Below are 17,273 nucleotides of genomic sequence, written 5' to 3'. Positions count from 1 at the left end.
CCCGACTTGGGGTGTGACCGGGACCCCAGGCCCCGGGGAGCACCGTGTGCGCCTCCGCTCTTCTGACCACACGCGCGCTGGGCTTGCCGCGGTCGGGGCTGATTTTTAAATCCCCTCGAATTCGGATCTGGAGTCAGAGCGTCGGGACTGGGAGAGGCCCCTTTGGCCAGAAGTGAGAGCGAGCCGGCTCCACGCTGCAGGCGGTGGGGGAGGGCATCGTGTCTCCCTCGGGCCTCAGCGCCCCCCGACGCGTGCGCCTGGCCGCGGGCTGCCTGCAGCCCTCGCTGGCGCCCGCCCGCCTTTGCGGCACACGAGAACACACACACGCACCTGCCCGTGAACAGTGATGCCTGGTGCTCCTGCAGGGCGGGCCAAGGGCACCCCAGCGATTCTAGGTGGGGGCCGCCACCCGGTCCTGATTGGACTTTGCACTTCGTGGGTTTGTGTGTCGCAGTTCCCCTGCTCGCAACCTTCTGTGTCCCCAAGTGGCTGCAGGATGAGACTTTGCATGTCTGAACACGATGTTCACAGTGGCTGGGACACTGAGGTGGGGTGGGAGGGGACAAGTGGCTCTCAAATTAATGGGCGTCACCCCAAGGTCTTGTGAAAGCCCCACCCCCTGTTTCCGACTGCCGGGCGGTGGGGGGGGGGGGGGCCTGGGATGGGCCACGCCAGGCTCCTGGGTGATGCCTTTGAAGAGCGTCCTCTGCGGTGAGTGTGGGAAGGGGCACCGGCAGGTGGCCCAGGTGGCGCGAGGTCAGGGGTCTTGGGTGGAATGTGGAAACAGAGTAAGAATAAATGGAGGCTTGGCCTTTTTAGGCTCTTCCCTGGACTCCCTTGGCTCTGCCGTTGCGTGGCTTGGCCCCTCCGCTTTCTCTTAGGGTTTGGTCTGCTCAACTCATTTCCCTGGTTCCAGCCCCTCTGCCCTGACGCGGCAGGTGCTCGGAGAGAGGATGGCCTGTTGGTTTCTGATGCAGCCCAGCGCAGTGGACCGGGCTGTGGCTGGACACTCCCTCGGGCACTCCTGCCCGTGTGGCAGTGCCGACCCCGGGGGGCAGCAGGCATCCCTGCCCTGGGGGGCCTCACTGTCGTGGAGGAACACAGGTGACGCACAGGCAGTAACCAAGCACGTTTCTGGTGGTGTTGAACGCCGTGTAAAAGGTGAACTAGGAAAGGGACGGTGGTGGGGGCGTCTCTAGGCGGTGAAGGTGTGAGCAGTTGGAGGAACCGGCCACGGTCCTGGGCAGGAGGGGTCTACGGAATTTCCAGGCACAGACAACAAGGCGTTAAGATAATGCTAGTACTAGAGAGAAACAAAAGGAGTGAAGATTCTGTTTTGCCAAGATATCAGTAATAAACGGCAACACGTAACTGTGTTGTGCGCTCGGGGACCACCAGCCATGGTTCTGGCACGCAGCCGATGACAGATGACCCTCTGGTTTTTGCGGTGGGTCCAGAGGGCACCCGTCAGGGCTGCTGCAGGCACATCTTGGCACCAGGAAAGAGGAACTTAGGTCCCGTCTGGAGCCGGGATGGCGAGGGAGCCGCCCTGTCGCTCACCTCTCCCGCAGCAGGCTGGCTCCCGTGCTGGTTCCCACGCTGGCCCACGCTGACCCACACTGGCTCCCACGCTGGCCCACGCTGGTCCCCACGCTGGCTCCCACGCTGGTCCCCACGCTGGCTCCCACGCTGGTCCCCACGCTGGCTCCCACGCTGGTCCCCACGCTGGTTCCCACACTGGTTCCCACGCTGGCTCCCACACCGGCCCACACGGCCCCTCAACCAGGCGGGGTCTCGTGAGCAGCGCTGGTGGATGAGATGATGGGGTGAGTGGCGGGCGACCACGTGAGAGGTACTGACTGGGACTCTGTGAGACACTGTGAGTCCGGAGCGGCCCTGGCTTCCTGCCGCGCTCCCGCTTCCGGAGCTTCCCGGTGGCGGTTCTGGGCGGACCCCCCGTGATCCGTTTTGGGCAGAGCCGCTGCGGCCAAGTGCCCCAGCTGGCATCCAGGAAAGGTCCAGGGCTGGAATTTTCTCTCTTGGGGGAGAACGAGAGCCCCAGGTTGATCTGGTCTGCTCATTCCTCTGTCCTCATTCAACCAGCCCGTGGTAAGAGCCAGCTGGCCAGCAGGGCACAGGACAGACTTCCTGGTGGGGAAGACAGCACGCAAACAAATGAGTGAATATGTAATCTGCTGAGGAAGGGGTGGACAGTGCAGGGGTTGGTACCGTTTCGACTGGGCAGGAAAGTCCCTCTGGGGTGACCAGGTGGCACAGACCTGCGGGAGACCATGTATCATCGGGGGGGAAGAGCACTCTCAAGGGAGGACGCGGCAAGTACAAAGGCCCTGGGGCGGGGCCCTGGCTTCTGGGCTGGTGTGGGCGAAGGAGAGGAGGGGGTGTGAGGTGGCCGATGCCGTGGCCTCTGTGACCACGACGGGGTTGAGCTGGAGGCTGGGTGGCCTCTTGTGGCACCACCCCAAGGTCTCCCGTGGGCTGGGGCGCAGTGCTCAGCTCAGTGCTAGGAGCCTGGCTTGTCCAGCGGCCTCATGAAGATACCCATCTTTTCGTTTCAGTCCCGCCGGCAGCGCAGCGAGGCCACCAACAGCAGCAACCAGGTCTTCCTGTATTGTGCCTTCCTGGACTTCAGGTACTGCCTGCTTGGGGCCACGGCAAGGACTGGAGGGGGGTGCGGGGGGAGCGGGAAGGGGGGGGGTGTAGGAGAGAGCAGGGAGGGGAGCACCGGGTGGGCAGGGGGGAGGAACGTGGTGTTGGGAGAGCAGGGGTGGGGGGAGCACAGGGGAGGGGAGGGGGAGGGGAGGGGTGTGAGATTGGCGGGAGAGTGGAAGAGGAGAGCGGGGGGAGGGGGGCCGCTGGGGGAGGGGAGCAGGTGCGGGTGGACGCACCGCGTCCAGGTTATGGTCCGGGTCACCCTTCTGGAGGCAACACGGTAGCGTTGTCCGTAAATGCTGGAAACGCCTCGGGACGCAGGGCAAGACAAGAAGGAGGCACTGGTGCAGGTGTTCTCGGGGACCACGTGGGACTTAGCAGGGCTCCGCCCCTGAAAGCCCAGGCAGCCAGTGCAGCCAGGGCGCCACCGCGGCCTGAGAAGGGTCCGTCGCCCTCGGCTGTGCCGCACTGGCCTGTTGGGGGGGGGGGGAGGCTGGGCGGGGGGCGCTGGGCAAGCAGCTCTTCCCCGGCTGGCGTGCAGGCCTCCCAGGCCTTCACGGCCCACACTGGGGTGCACTGTCGCACCTCAGCCCTGCTGGAGCTCGGTGAGCTGGAGCGCAGGCCACGGGCGCCCTTCTCTGTGCCTGCGTGGGTGTCCCGGGATCCACCGTCACGGACGATGTCGAAGAACGCCTGTCCCCTCCTGCTCTGCCCTCGATTCCCCACACCGCCGGCGTGGTGTGGGCATCTGCCGTCCCCGTCCCCACGTGTTCTTTGTCAGCCAGAAGTGCACGTGCAGAAACGGCCACACCTCTGTCACACGGCTCTTGAGTTTTCACAGACGAGTGACCGTGGGGGTCAGGATGCAGGACGGGCCCAGCCCCTGCCCCATCCGTGTGCCCCCTTGTCACTCGTCCCCGGACTCCAGCTCCTGCAGCCGCCGATTTGTCTTGCACCAACACGGTTCTGCGTCCGCGAGAACGCCGCGGGGACGGAACCGCCGTGTGCGTAGCCCGTGGAGTCCGGCTTCCTTCCGTGAGCATGAGGACACCCGCGTCGTCGTGTGTGTGAACAGCCCCCGTGGTCATTTCCTGCCGGGCGGCCCCTCCCTGGCTCCCTCCCGTCCGCGGGCCGCCTCTGGGCAGCGTGAGTGAAGCTGCACGCTGGCCTGCTTTGCGTCCCGGGGAGGAAGCCCGCTTGCCCGGGTGCCTTGTTCGTTCACAGGTCGTCGAGTGTCATCTGCTAGCCGTGTCGAGGACTTCTGTGTCCGTGTTCGTGGGGGAAATTGATCCGTAGTCTCCTTTTCTCGTCAAGCCTTTGGGTTTGGTAGCAGGGTGACCGTACCATTGTAAAGGGTTCTTTCCGGACAGTGTAGGTCAAACTGGTCTTGTTTCTTCTGCAGCATTTGATGGAATTCACCACGGGGCCGTCTGAGCCTTAGTTCTTGTTGTTGGCAGGCTTTGAAGCACGCGTCACGCGTCTCTAGTTGGCACAGAACCATTCGGGCCACGTGTCCTCTGTGTTTTGGCAGCGACTTTTTTGAAGAACGTGTCCGGACCATGTTTAAAGTGCGTGCACGGAGTAGTTCGCGGTGTCCCCTCGCAGCCTGAGTGCACGTCAGGTGGTCTGTGTCCTTGTCCCCTCGCCGCTTCCTCAGCTGGCGCCTGCCATCTGCAGCTCCCCGCGCCTTCTCGGCCGCTCGCACGAGAGGTTTATCGGTCCTACGGATCATTCTCAAAGGCACCGCCGTTGGTTTGCAGTGTTCTCCCCTCTTGCATTTTTATTCTCGATTTTGTTGACGTGGTCTCTTCTCATCCTCTTGCTGTGGGATTCGTTTGCCCTTTACTGTCTAACTTCCGGGAGTGTGGGCTTCGGTCATTGGTTGAGGCCTCGACTCTTCCCTGACGCAAATGTTTCGTGCTGTGAATTTTCCTGTGAGCGCGGAGTTGGCTGTGTCCATGGTGTTGGCACGTTGCTCTGTTTCATTAGGCGAAACATGTTTTCTAACCTTTCTTGTGACTTCTTCTTCAAGCCACATGTTGCTTTGAAGTGTGTTGTTTGGTCCAGCTGCTTGGGGATTTTCCAGAGATCTTTCTGCTGTTGATTTCTAATTGATTTTTTTTTTTATGATCTGAAAACATTCTTTTTTTTTTTTTTTTTAACTTCAGTCCTTTTAAATTTGTAGAACTTGCTTCATGACCCAGCATGTGGTCAGTGTTGGCGGATGCCCCTTGTTTCCTTTACAAGCGTCTGTTCCTGATGGGTGCTGTTCTTGTCACACACTCTCCACTGCAGACACGTCAGATTAGTGACCTTCTGGAGCCACTGGAAATAAGAACACAACAATTACATGTTTTCCTTCACGCCTGTCTGTTTTCACGCTATTCTGACTCTGTGCGCGGATGGAAGTTTCTGTCTGGCGTCATATCCCTCGAACTCCTTACGTAGCGCAAGTCTGCTACCACTTCCTGTTCGTCTCCGAATGTGTTTGTTCCATTTGACCTATGAAAGATGTTCACCCAGCGCTGAGAATTCTGGTCACTTCTTTCTAGACGTTAGGAAGTGATATAGGCATGATATCAGCACGTTATTCCAAGCAGGCTTCCCTGGGGACCTTCTTACCTTCCTGACCCCTCCTGCTCCCTCACGGCAGCCGCGATGCTGAGACTCAGGAGTGTGTTTTCTCCGTGACTGGTGCATGAGTTAAACGTATGCTCAAAGGAACTCCGTGGTCTCGTTCCAATCCATGTTCCGTGTCCCGTCCCACCACAGTTTGGGCTGTGGTCTGCCCACATCGCTCTTAACTGCCGTGTGGGATCTTGTTACATTTGTCCCACGTTTTAGCCATGCATGCCAGTGAGTGGGCGTTTTGTGCGTAGACCCTGGCGTCCCAGGTCACAGGGTCGTGCAGGTCCTTGGTGTCACTGGGCCTGGCGCCCGAGGCAGGTCCTTCGTGCGTGGCTGGGGAGCCCGCCTTTCTGTGGGTGTCCCTGGGAAGTGGGTGTCACTCGAGAGAGGAGGTGCTGCGTAGGGCTCGGCTGCCCTGGCCGATGCAGGTGTCCTCACGCCTTTGTGGCTCCATCTGGTAGGATGTGACTCCCGTGGTTTTTAGATCCCAGTGCTGTTCTGTGTACAGAGAGGCACACTGTCCATCCCCGTGACCCTGCTCATGTGGCCCAGCGTCTGCTGGTTCCAGGCCAGCCTCTCATGGGAGTGTGGCATCTATGTGCTTCGTAGAGGGACAGAGGAGCCACATGGAGCCCAGCTGCTGGCCTGGCTGGCTGGCCTCGAGGTCCCGGGAGCATCAGGCTACGAGGCAGGGCCTTAGGGCCTCCGACTGACAGTGCTCTCTGGCCTCTGCTGGGTGCCCCACCTCCGTGTGGAGAGTGGACTGTGCATCCCAGAAAGTGCCTCTGAAGCCGCTGTCCCCACCCGGAGATGCCCCGTGACCCTTTCCTGCCCCACCCTCGGCTTCTGTGGCAGAGCCTCACCCGGACTACGTTTGCGTGGGGTGGCAGTGAAAATGCCACCAGGGCGTGCTTCCCTAAGGGACGTGGGCCCCTCCGGGGTGGCCTCGTTTCTCATCTGCTCCATCCACGGCTGACAGTGCCACTAAAACTGAATGTAAAACAAAGAGAAACTCCCATCTGCTACTTTGTTCATCTTTAGGAAAGCTTTCCCCAAGGACCCCACCTTTGGCCGAAGCAAAGATCTGTCTTTGCCCATGAGTCAAAGTTGTCATTTTGGGAGGAACCATGGAAACATCATCTTGAGAGTTAAAAAGTACAAAGAGATGTACCGAAGAAAATCGTCATCACTGATATCGTCACCATAAGAAGGAATAATCACGGTTTGCTTGCAGTCACTTTAAGAAGGGTTACAGGGGCGCCTGGGTGGCGCAGTCGGTTAAGCGTCCGACTTCAGCCAGGTCACGATCTCGCGGTCCGTGAGTTCGAGCCCCGCGTCGGGCTCTGGGCTGACCGCTCAGAGCCTGGAGCCTGTTTCAGATTCTGTGTCTCCCTCTCTCTCTGCCCCTCACCCGTTCATGCTCTGTCTCTCTCTGTCCCAAAAATAAATAAACGTTGAAAAAAAAAATTAAAAAAAAAAAAAAAAAAAAAAAGAAGGGTTACAAGTCCCAGGTCAATACATTGATCTCTAAAAAAGTAAAATGTTGTGAAAAAACCAACATCCCTTTGGCTGCTGTGTCTCATCCTCTCTCGGGAGGTCACCAATCTGGGATGTTCTCAATAATTCACGTGTAAGTTAGGCCCACGTTCACGGAGAACATACGATCTCTTCTGCTTCACGCTCCGCGTGCCCCGACTGCACCTCGTGCACGCGATGCGTTAGGGCTCGTGTTTTACCCACGTTGATACACGTCCCTGACCGACGTGCTGCATTTTGTCACCTCTGTGTGAGCCACACACTTTGCTCACCCAGCGCCCCATGGCGGCCACGGGGCTGCTTTAATGTTCTGTGGCGTCACTCGGCGAGGACCCCTGGGTGTGTCCTCTGGGCTCACGTGTGTCCCCTCGGAGCTCTCTGCAGGTGGGACTGCCAGGTCCAGGACGAGCACATCTTATTTTTCTGGGCCGTGGGCCAGGGGCCTCGGGAGTGTGTCGGCCGGGAGGTTCCTTGCCCTCCTGTCCCTCGTTCCTGTGCCGCCCGGCCAGCACCGGCACGTCCACTCCCTCAGCCGGCTGCCCCTCTCTCCTGTGTCCCCAGCTCCGGAGAAGGGGTCTGGTCCAACCAGGGCTGCGTGCTCGCGGAAGGGAACCTCAGCTACTCCGTCTGCCGCTGCACTCACCTCACCAACTTCGCCATCCTGATGCAGGTGGTCCCGCTGGAGGTAAGAGCCAGGCGCCCGGGTGCCCGGACCCGAGCAAGTGCCCTTCCTACCCCAGGCCACGGGCAGCTGGGGCGATTTACCTGCCAGAGTCTCGGGCGGGGGGTTTCCGCCACAGCGGGGTGGACGGCAGCCTCCACTCGTCAGGGAGACCCTGTGATTCGGGACATTTGGGAAGCTCTACTTCTCTGGCAAACAGAACAAAAGGAAACAAAGCTTTGCTGCAAGCTTCCTAAGGCAGCACCTGTGCAGACCCCAGGTCCTTCTGGAAGACCTGTGTGCAGGTGGGAGGACAGGTGTGCCAGCATTCTCTGCCTTCGGTCACCGGGCTGAGAAGCCTGTGCTGTGGGAGAGTCGGGGTGTGTCCAGCGCAGCACGGGGACGTCCTCGGCTGTAACCAGGGCGCACGAGCGTCCAGAGAAGGTGTCAGGTGGTGACACACAGGTGCACATATGCACTGTGTCCTCTGAGCGTTTCTGCCCTGGGATAAGGGGGGGGCTGCGGGCGGAGCTCTGGACTGTTTCCAGACCTGACTTCCAGCTCCAGGGTTAGCAGGTGCTGTGGTGGGGAAGGGGACATCCAGAACCTTCTGCTGTCCTCCTCTCTCACTGGAGACATGACCTTCCCTGGAGACTCAGGTCAAGGGTGGAGGAAGGCCCTCCTGGTTGGGTTTCTCTGCTTCAGAATATTTAATCTTTATCTCCTGCCAGACCGCACAGTCGGCCCTAGGAGCTAGACGTTCATGTTATTGGTTTAAGGCATGCAACGTTTAGAAGACAAAAAAAGTGCTCTTTAAAAATGCAGCTGCCTCAGGATAGGCTCTTCTGAACTGTTATCAGTCCCTGACTCCTGTGTGTGAATGACTTCATTGGCTTCCAGACCCCAAAGGAGACTGAATTTCTGTGTGCGGGCAGGAGGATGGGGAGGAGACAGGGATCGGTCCTCAGGCCCTTGGAAAACCAGGCACCTGTACAGACACGTTTTGTTTATCCCAGACTGTGTTTTGGAAATTGAAAACTCTGACTTACGGCTTTGACTGTCTGGCTCCTCTTGAAGAGTCAGCGGGTTTGGTGATGCTGGGCCGAGAGCAGAGGCTCCCTCCTCCTGCACAGCCGTGCACCGTCCCTGCTCGGCACACGCCCCGCCCCCCTCCCCGCTCATCAGGGCAGGTGCCCGGAGCCCTCAGGCCCCTGTGCCGTGCCTGGAGAGTGAACTGGGGCCTGGAGGGCCCACTCCGCTATCGGGGCCCGCTGCGCCCAGTGCCACGACCGGCACATCCGGTCCACGGGGCACTGGTGGGAACCTGATGCGCGCAGGACTGTGGAAGTCTCGTTTGGCCTGGCGTCACTCCTCGCAACCCCGGGTCGCCACCTAAAGGCTGGCTCCTCGTCCGTGACCACTGCACGTGCACCTGCCCTGGGGGTTTGGCTGTAAACTAGAGGAACGGTGCGAGTTCGCTCTTGAGGGGTTTGTGTGCTAGTGAGAAGGACAGGTAAGGAAGTGACGTGGATGACGCGCGTGGGGGTGGGAAGGCCTTTTGATCGTGTGGTCAGGAGGGGCCGGGGGAGAAGAATGCCCCAGGCCGCAGCATAGCGAGTGCAGACGCAGCAGGCGGGAGGGGGCTCGGGGTGCAGGAGGGGGCTCGGGGGGCTCTGGGCGGAGGTGACGAGCACAGGAAGGGCTCCTGCCTTTGCAGGACGTGCCATGGATTTCGTGTCTGGACTGTGAGTTGCTTATAGAGGCTCCAGAGGGGAGTCCCTCAGGCACACGTGGAAGGGGACTGGCGACTGCTTTCAGGTGTCCTTCAGAACATTCAGAGCTTTGCTGGGCGATGCTGTCACGGGCTCGTGTGCGCCTGGTGCCCCGCGCGGTATATCTGTGTTCGGGCAGGTGTGACCCCCAGGCCGTCCCAGTGGGAGTGACGTGTGGGCAGCAGCCGCCCCTCAGGTGCTGGGCACCCCCTTCCCTTCTGGTCCCTGTCCCCCGGGCCCTCTGTCACCCCCTGGCCCCTGGGGCTCTCTCTCACCCGCTTTCTCTCCCATCCCCCAATCTCTGCCCTGTGCTGCCTGAGTCAGGGCATGGACTCTGGCTCTGCCCCATCAGCAGCCGGGAGGTAAGGGAGGTGGGCCGGGGCCAGTGAGGTGGGGCCAGTGAGGTGGGGTGGAATGGAAAGTTCCAGAACTCCCTGAAGTGCAGAGGGGGCCTCAGCTCCCTGGGCTGCAGGAGGCACCCTGGGACACTCCACCCTTCCCGGTGTCCTGTGCCCACAAACACCCCTCACCAGGGGCTAGGCTGCGGGAGCCGTGCCTGCATTTCTCCCTGGGGGATGTGCCCTTCTCCTCTCCTGTCTTACCAGGGCCTCAGCCTGCGTGGCTCCGCCATGTCCCTGTGGGTCCCACGTGGAAGTCAGCGACCCGCCTTAGCTGTTCCGGAGGGGGGAGGCCCCAGGCTGCCACCCGCAGAACGTTTGTGTCTGTAGGGCGGGGAAGGTCCCAGGGTGCTGCGGCCAGGTCCCCTCATTTACAAGTGGAGACAGTGAGGCCCAGGCAGGGGGCTGGGCTGAGCTCACTCATTCATCCAACAAGAAATTACTGGATTCGAGGTGACGACCCCAGGCTTTCAAGGCATTGCTGTGGGCCTGGGGAACACAGCCCTGGGACTGTCACGGTGCTTGGGATCTTGAGTGGGGACGCAGACGCTCCACACTTGAAAGCGCGCTCTGTCCTGTGGTGACGAGGACGACGTGGAAACCACGTGGGGTTGGGAAGGGTGCTGTTTGGAAGAGGGCAGCCCGCAGGGCCTCCCTGAGAAGCTGGTGCGTGTGGGCGGCCTCAGGGAGGAGGGCACGGCCGCAGGAGCCTGTGGGGACGGAGCAGGTACGAGGCTTGTGCACAGAGGCAGGGCTGGGTGGCTCTCGGGACGGGTGCCAGGCTCAAAGCCAGAGCTGCAGACTCAAGTGTTGGGGGCAGAGAGGTAACCGAAGTCAGGGAAGATGGGAGTGGGGAGCAGGCCGTGAGCGAGCGCTGGTGTGGACGGGACAGGTGCCCGGCGGGCACCCCGGCCACAGCCTGCTCTCTGTCTCCAGGGGAGCTGCCGTCCTCCCGTCACAGGTGAGGGCCTCGGGGACTTGCCCAAGGTGACTGGGGCACGATCCTAAAGCCGGGGCCCTGCCCCCTGGAAAGGCCGCTGGCGGACAGGCGGGCGCAGGCAGGAAGCCGGCTCTGGGATGTTGGTGGGACAGGAAGTCAGCCAGTCCAGTCAGCTAGAAAAGCCAGTCACAGAGCATTTATGATACAAATCTGTCACCACTCAATGTAGGTGACACCAGATTTGGACAGTCTGTGGGTGTCTTCGTGGAAGCAAATCGTATCTACTCGTTGCCGGGAAAGGTTGATTTGAAAATGATTCATAATTATCCGTGCTAAAAATGAACATTCTCAGGAACGTTAAAACATAAAGGCAGTTATCACACTAGATGCCAAATCTGTGGCAGTTAATTTAGTAAGAACAGCAGGACTGGCTTTCTTCCGTCTTCCTGAGCCCCTCCCGGGCTGGGTCTTGGTCCAGAGTCTCTCCTGGGAGCTCACCACCTTCCCTCTGCGTGTCTCCCTGGGCCGCACCCCTCCCGTGAACCCCCCTCCACGTGGCGCCTGGGGCAGCGGGGCCGGGACCCCGAGGGATGTTCCAGGCCTCGCTCTGCTCGCTCTTCTCTGTGGGGCCCCCGCCTGTTCGTCAGCAGGACCCCGGTGGGGGCATCACGGCGAGCGGGAAGCAGGCCCGGATGCCCTCCCACTGATTGCTGATCGTGCAGAGTCAACGTCCTAGACACCCCGGCACGGTCCCCGGGTGGCTGGTTTGCGGGGATCCTTCTGGCCCAGAGCACTGGTCACCCTGGCTGTGGCTGGCTTTGGTGGCTGTCACTCTATTGGACCTTACGTTCTTCTATTAGGAATCATTTAGTTAATATGATAGCTGATACACGTGTGTGTTCTCGACGATCAGGCGGCAAAAAGGAAGGCAGTGTCACCCCATCTGTCTCCTGGTCTCCTGATGCTGCTCCTGCAAAGCCACACCTGTTCCAGCGTCTCCCCTCCTCCCGGAAATGTTCCCCTCTCCCCCCGCGTGTGTGCACCCCACACGGGCTCAGGGCCGTCTCTCCCGCGGGCAGTGTGTCCCCACGTGCGCCCACACGTCCGCTTTGTCCTTGCCGCACCTGCTGCACATCAGGAGCCCGGGCTCGGAGGGCACTTGGCCGGTCACCTGCCGATGGGCTCCAAGCTGGCTTCCCGTCCTTGGTTCTTCCCTGCAGCCCAGCAGTGCACCGTCCGTACACTCTTCTCTAGGATGACTTCCTGGCAGGGGGACCTGGGGGCACTTACGCTGCTCTCGGGGGATCCTGTACCAGTTTATACCTCCTCTGACGGCGGACAAGAATGGGCGACTTTGTTGTAAACGTGAATCCCAAAAACTCAGCCCCAGCACTTCCCGAGCTAAGTACACTTCGGACGGGGCTGGGGAATAGCCCCACCTGTAGATCTGGGGCCACGTTCATCATGAGTTGTGACGCCAGGCACCTCCCAAAAGTCACTTTCGCCAAGAATCCCAAGAAATTAGATTTTTTTTTTTTTTTTTTTTACTATTGGATAAAATTATCTTCAGGTTAATTTTGGAACAGTAGTTTCCGTGAATAGCCAAGAAAATTAAGGAGAAGAACAGGAGAGACTTTGCACGGCACAGTGGACCCCTGTGAAGCCTAGTGGCCAAAATAACTTGGTGTCGACATAAGCCCAGGAAAGCAGATACGCAGAACAGACCCCAGAACAGACCGAGACTTTCAGTACACCTGTGAGAATCTATGTCGTAGAATTCAAAGAATGAGGAAGTAAGATAACACGTAAAGTCAGAGCATTCACAGCCTCGTCTGTAGTGGAGAGAACAGAATAACAGAAGTGTTAACCTAATGCCAAGGAGCGCACAGGTCCCGATACCTCTACGCCAAGGAGGACGGCCCACCTCCGCTCCTCTGTCAGCAGGACAAGGACTCCACCAAGGACGGACGTGCAGCTGTGAGAGTGAGTTGGAGGGACCGGCTGGCCTGGAGGGACTTCCACGGCATCGTTATGTGCAAAGGGCAGGGTGCAGAGTAGCGCCCAAATGTCTCCTCTTTATAAAGTCGTGTGAGGTCCCCGTGCACGCGCTCAGCGACGTGAAGTGATGTCTCGCTGTGTGATCGGAAGAAAGGTACAGAAGTGCCTTCTGGGCTGTCAGGGTTGGGAGACGCTGGACCGCAGTCCCAGGCCGTGTGCTAAGCCCCCGTGCGTGCATCTGTGAGGAATTAGGGAACGTGATTGAATAAGAAAATCAGCAGCCGGAAGAGGCCGTAGGCAAGGCCTGCTCGTGGGTGCGGGGCTTCCCTCCTCCTGACACCCAGTGGCTTGGTTGGAGCCTGGCGCGGGGCAGAGGCCGCGTGGTGTGAGCGGCATGTGGAAGAATGGGTCCGTTCCGCGGGAGAGGAGCTTAGGGAGACCGGGAAGCCGTGTCCCCCGACGCCAAGTGTGGCCGCATCAATAGTAAGCCTGACTCGTGCTGCCATAACGGCTTGGGCACACGGACCTGTTCGCCATGTTCAAGGGGAGGTAGACGGGCGCCGGACTGGTCACCTTTCGGGACCCCGGCCAGCAGAGGCACCGGGGACGGGGGGAGCCGGGCCCTGCTGTGGTGGGTGCCGTGTGGCTGGCCCAGCCAGGACCCGGGAAGGGGTGGGGCCGCAGTAGCCGGCTCAGAGATGAGAATCCTTAGGAAGGGGAATCGGAACTGGCAGGATTTGGCGGCGGAGGAGGGGCTGACGTGGGGACCAGCCAGTCCCACCTGTTTCCAGGCCCCCCACCCGAGGTGCACGTTCCGGGGGGACAGTCTGGTTGTCTGCACGGTGATGGGCGGCCCCACCGAGGCTGCCCCCGTGGCAGGGTAGTGGTGGGCACAGTCCCTGAGCTGGCGGATGCCCAGAGGCCCCCTTGCCCACCCCTTGGCTCCTCCGGTGGGTCAGCTGTCCCGGAGCTGCGGATGGGGGGTCGTCGCAGTGAAGGAGCAGATCTTTGAGGCGGAGCCGCAAACCCCAGCCCCGGTCTGGCGGCCGGCCGGTGGGCCTGCCTCCTTTAGCCCGTTGTCAGTATTTCGAGAGTCCGAGAAATTATCTAAAATTTTTGATTTTGGTTTTCTTCAAAAAACAAAAAGTCTGTGCGCCCGGAGCTTCCTGACAAGCCGCTGCTGCCCCTCCCCGGCTCCGCTTTGCCGCCCTCCCCGTGCCTGGGGCTCAACCTCTCTGCTCCTCCTCGTGGTTCGCACGGCCCTTCTGCTTCTCGAAAGACAGCAAAGTCTCTCTCACGCTTTCCTGGGAGAGGAAGTGACATATGCACTAAACGGGGCTTTTGGAAAAAAGCGGAAGGTAAAGGTATTTCTTTTTGGAAGGACAGTTGCACTTGGTTATGATGTACGCAAGCTCCCAGGTGGCCTCGCGGATTTGTGCGAAAAGCCTCTCGGGAGCCGTCGGGGTCTGTGGTCTGTGACTCAGAGGAACCCGTGTCCCGAAGCAAACTCCAGGCTTTTCTGGGCATTTCTAAATCTGGCCGCAGGGTGGGGAAGGAAGGGCACCGCTGGGGCACACCACGCCGCCTGAGACGGGAGCTGCAGGGCGTGTGTGCGTGCGCACGGGTGAGGGTGTGTACATGTGCGTGCGTGTGGGCTGGTGCATGTGTGTGTGTGCACGTGTGCTGGCGGGCGAGTGTGTGCGTGCGTGCGTGGGTGTGCAGGGGTCTCATCTCCCCTCAGGCTCTCTGCACTCGGGCCCCACGGTTACAGGACCCGTGCTTGGCGGCCACCCGCCAGATGCAGCTGCCTGAAGCCACTCGAGGGCTCTGGCCTGGCCGCCAGGGAGGACGCGGGTGGCTGTAGCGTGAGGACCTAACGACACGGCCGCACTGGGGCTAACACGCCTGCTCTCGGAGCTGTACTTGTGGTCCCGGTGGGCCTGTCAAGAGCGGCCGTGCGGGCGCTCAGATGTGTGGGTGGAGGTGGGCACGGTTCACCATCGGGAAGCCGGCCCCTTCATCGGGTGGTCCCCGTGTGCGCATGTCACTTACCCGTGGGAGCACCTCCTGTTGTGTGGCTCTGCCCCCCCTCGCCGGGGTGCGGTCAGCAGGGGCCCCGCTGTGGCTCCTGGTCAGCCAGCTCGGCCTGCGGCCAGTGCCTGCTCCGAGCCTCGGCCTCCCCGTCTGTGACGTGGGTTCCTCTCTCCGTGGAGCTGTGCTGGGGATCGTGCCCAGCCCTGAGCACTGAGTTCTGAGCACCCGGCCCCAAGAACTGAGCCCCAAGCATCAGCCTAACTGAGGTGACAGTGACTTCCAAGGGAGTGTGAGGGTGCCCCGGGGTGACCAGGTGGCTGAGGAGCCTGGAGGCGTCCTGGGGGAGCAGGAGTGGGCTGTGTGCGGCTGGTGTCAGCACGGAGCCTCCCTGTTCTTCATTCTTTTGAGGGATGGCCCTGGGGGACCCTGGGGGATGCTGGGGGACCTGTCTCCCTATTGATGGCCCTCCCTGCACCCCCCAGGCCCCTGGTGCTCTCTCCCCTGCCCCTCCCGCCCCTCCCCTGCCCCCTCCCACCCCTTCCCACCCTCCCATGCTCCCTCCCACCCCTTCCCACCCTCCCATGCTCCCTCCCACCCCTTCCCACCCTCCCCTGCCCCTCCCACCCCTTCCCACCCTCCCCTGCTCCCTCCCATCCCTTCCCACCCTCCCCTGTTCCCTCCCATCTCCTGCCTGCCAGTCTCCCTCCTCGGCTCCTCACTCTGGTGGCCTTGCTGCCTCTCTGGGGCCAGCATGTTGCCTGCAGCCCCATCCCTCCCCTCAGGACCCCTGTCACGCAAGGAGGCCCCCATGCTCACCCGGGATGTGTGGAAGCAGGCCCCAGAGGCGGGAAGGAACCCGAGGGAGAAGGACCATGCTGTGGAGGCGGCAGCTGGCTGGGTGCTGCCGGGAGCCGGCCCTTGTGCCAGCCAGGCCTGCAGTCCTGGCCACGGGCCTCACTGGAGTCAGGCCCCTCCTGCCACATTTCATTCTCCTCCGTCCTCCCGCCAGACCCAGGTTGCTACCGTTAGAGGAAGGAATTGCTTCCTTTACTGGAGACGCCTCTGGAAGAGGCCTCTGCTCGGGTGCCGCGTGGGGGCTGGAGCTGCCCCACAGAGGGAGGCCGACAGTGGCCTCGGGACCCATGTACTCCTCAGGCTAAGGCCGAGGGCGGTGGCCGGGAGCGGGGACGCAGGGTGACGAGCCAGGGGGAGCAGCGGCGCCCCTGTCCAGGAGGGTCTGACGTGAGGGACCCGGAGGCCAAGGGCTCGGTGCGGTCAGGCGGTCGGCTCCGGGCCGCCAGGCTGAGCTGAGGGCCGGAGCTGTGCTGCTGTGGTGGGGGAGCCCGGACACGTCCACCGCTTCTCGTCAGAGGCGTCCTGACTCTGCACCGTGGGGGGAGCCGAGGCGGAGAGGGGCCGCCCGGGAGCCAGGGGCCCTGCAGGAGCCTGAGGCCTCTTCCTAGGCCTGTGACGGAGAGCCGGGACAGGAGAGCACGTATGCTTCGTGTCGTAAAGGTGAAACACGGGCCGGGAGGATGCCTCGGTGCAGAGAGCAGAGGGTGAGCACGAGGCTGGCCCCTCTCCCTGCGGGAGGCATGAGTGTGTGGCCCTCTGTTCTTGCCGCAGAGGGGAGCTCGCTCTGCACACCTTGGAGGCTGTGCCTCGGTGTGCCGACCCGCCTCACGGGTCTTGACCGTGGCAGGATTGCCCCCGGTCTCTCCCGGCCTCCGTGGGTAGACGTTCAGGCGTCCACAGCCCTTGGCCTCTGCCGACGTTACTGACTGTTCGCGGGTGCGTCCCTACAGTGGGTCCCTGAATCCAGCTGTGTGCAGATGTATATCGGCACAGGTGTTCGAAGCTACCGTTGGTGGGGCCCGCTCCAGCCCACCTCCTGCAGGGAGGGTCTGGTGGCTGCTGGGCTGGGTCCCCGTCTCCCTGGGCACACGCCTCCCCCAACAGAATGTACAGGCTTTGCAGCAATGTTGAAGCCCCCCTGCCGCCCCCCCCCCCCCCCGGCACGTATAAAGCTGGTGATCACACAGTTTCTGTCAGCGTCTTGGGGGCCGGCAGCCTCCCAGCCCGACTGTCAGCCTCAGGGGCAGGGGTCCTTTAATGAGGTAGGTAGCTTGAGGAAAGCAAGTCACAAGTGTTTTTTGTTTTTCCTTTTTTCAACTTTTTTTTTTTTTTTTTTTTTTTTTTGGGACAGAGAGACAGAGCATGAACGGGGGAGGGGCAGAGAGAGAGGGAGACACAGAATCGGAAACAGGCTCCAGGCTCTGAGCCATCAGCCCAGAGCCTGACGCGGGGCTCAAACTCCCGGACCGCGAGATCGTGACCTGGCTGAAGTCGGACGCTTAACCGACTGCGCCACCCAGGCGCCCCAAGTCACAAGTGTTTTTAAAGACACAGGAGCCCCCTTTCTGTGCACGGGGGTGGGGGTGTGTGTGGGGAGATGCCACTGGGTTCGCGCCCGAGGAGTCCCCGATCCGGCCCCCGGGACTGCCCCTCAGCCAGCCAAGGAGCTCATTTCTGCTGTCCTCAGGGCTGCGGGCTTGAACCCGCAGCCTGGACTCTGCAGGGGATGCCAGCTGGCGTGCAGCCGGCACAGGTACAGCTGGCGAAGCCCCGGGACCGTC

At 61.2% G+C, this 17,273-nt stretch overlaps 1 protein-coding gene and 1 long non-coding RNA gene across 6 annotated transcripts in view; one reads left to right on the top strand and one right to left on the bottom strand.

Annotated features, from left to right (window-relative positions):
- Positions 1–17,273, top strand: part of ADGRD1 (adhesion G protein-coupled receptor D1) — a 149,036-nt gene that overhangs the window by 101,496 nt on the left and 30,267 nt on the right. For all 5 annotated transcript variants that reach the window (XM_086681403.1, XM_086681404.1, XM_086681406.1 and 2 more), the window contains 2 exons: positions 2,577–2,650; positions 7,396–7,519. In XM_086681403.1, coding sequence (XP_086537529.1) covers positions 2,577–2,650; positions 7,396–7,519 — 198 coding nt within the window. The remainder of the gene's footprint in view (positions 1–2,576; positions 2,651–7,395; positions 7,520–17,273) is intronic.
- On the bottom strand, positions 12,363–15,121 carry LOC147575234 (uncharacterized). The gene is made up of 2 exons (XR_015242165.1): positions 14,656–15,121; positions 12,363–12,841 (listed from the first exon to the last, which is right to left on the bottom strand). It is a non-coding gene; the product is annotated as an uncharacterized LOC147575234 (long non-coding RNA).

The sequence above is a fragment of the Puma concolor genome, chromosome D3 (genome assembly GCF_028749965.1).
Source record: "Puma concolor isolate L17-30 chromosome D3, mPumCon1.1.hap2, whole genome shotgun sequence".
NCBI lineage: Eukaryota > Metazoa > Chordata > Mammalia > Carnivora > Felidae > Puma > Puma concolor.
The sequence above is the reverse complement of the archived record's forward strand: the minus strand, read 5'-3'. Positions and strand labels throughout refer to the sequence as shown.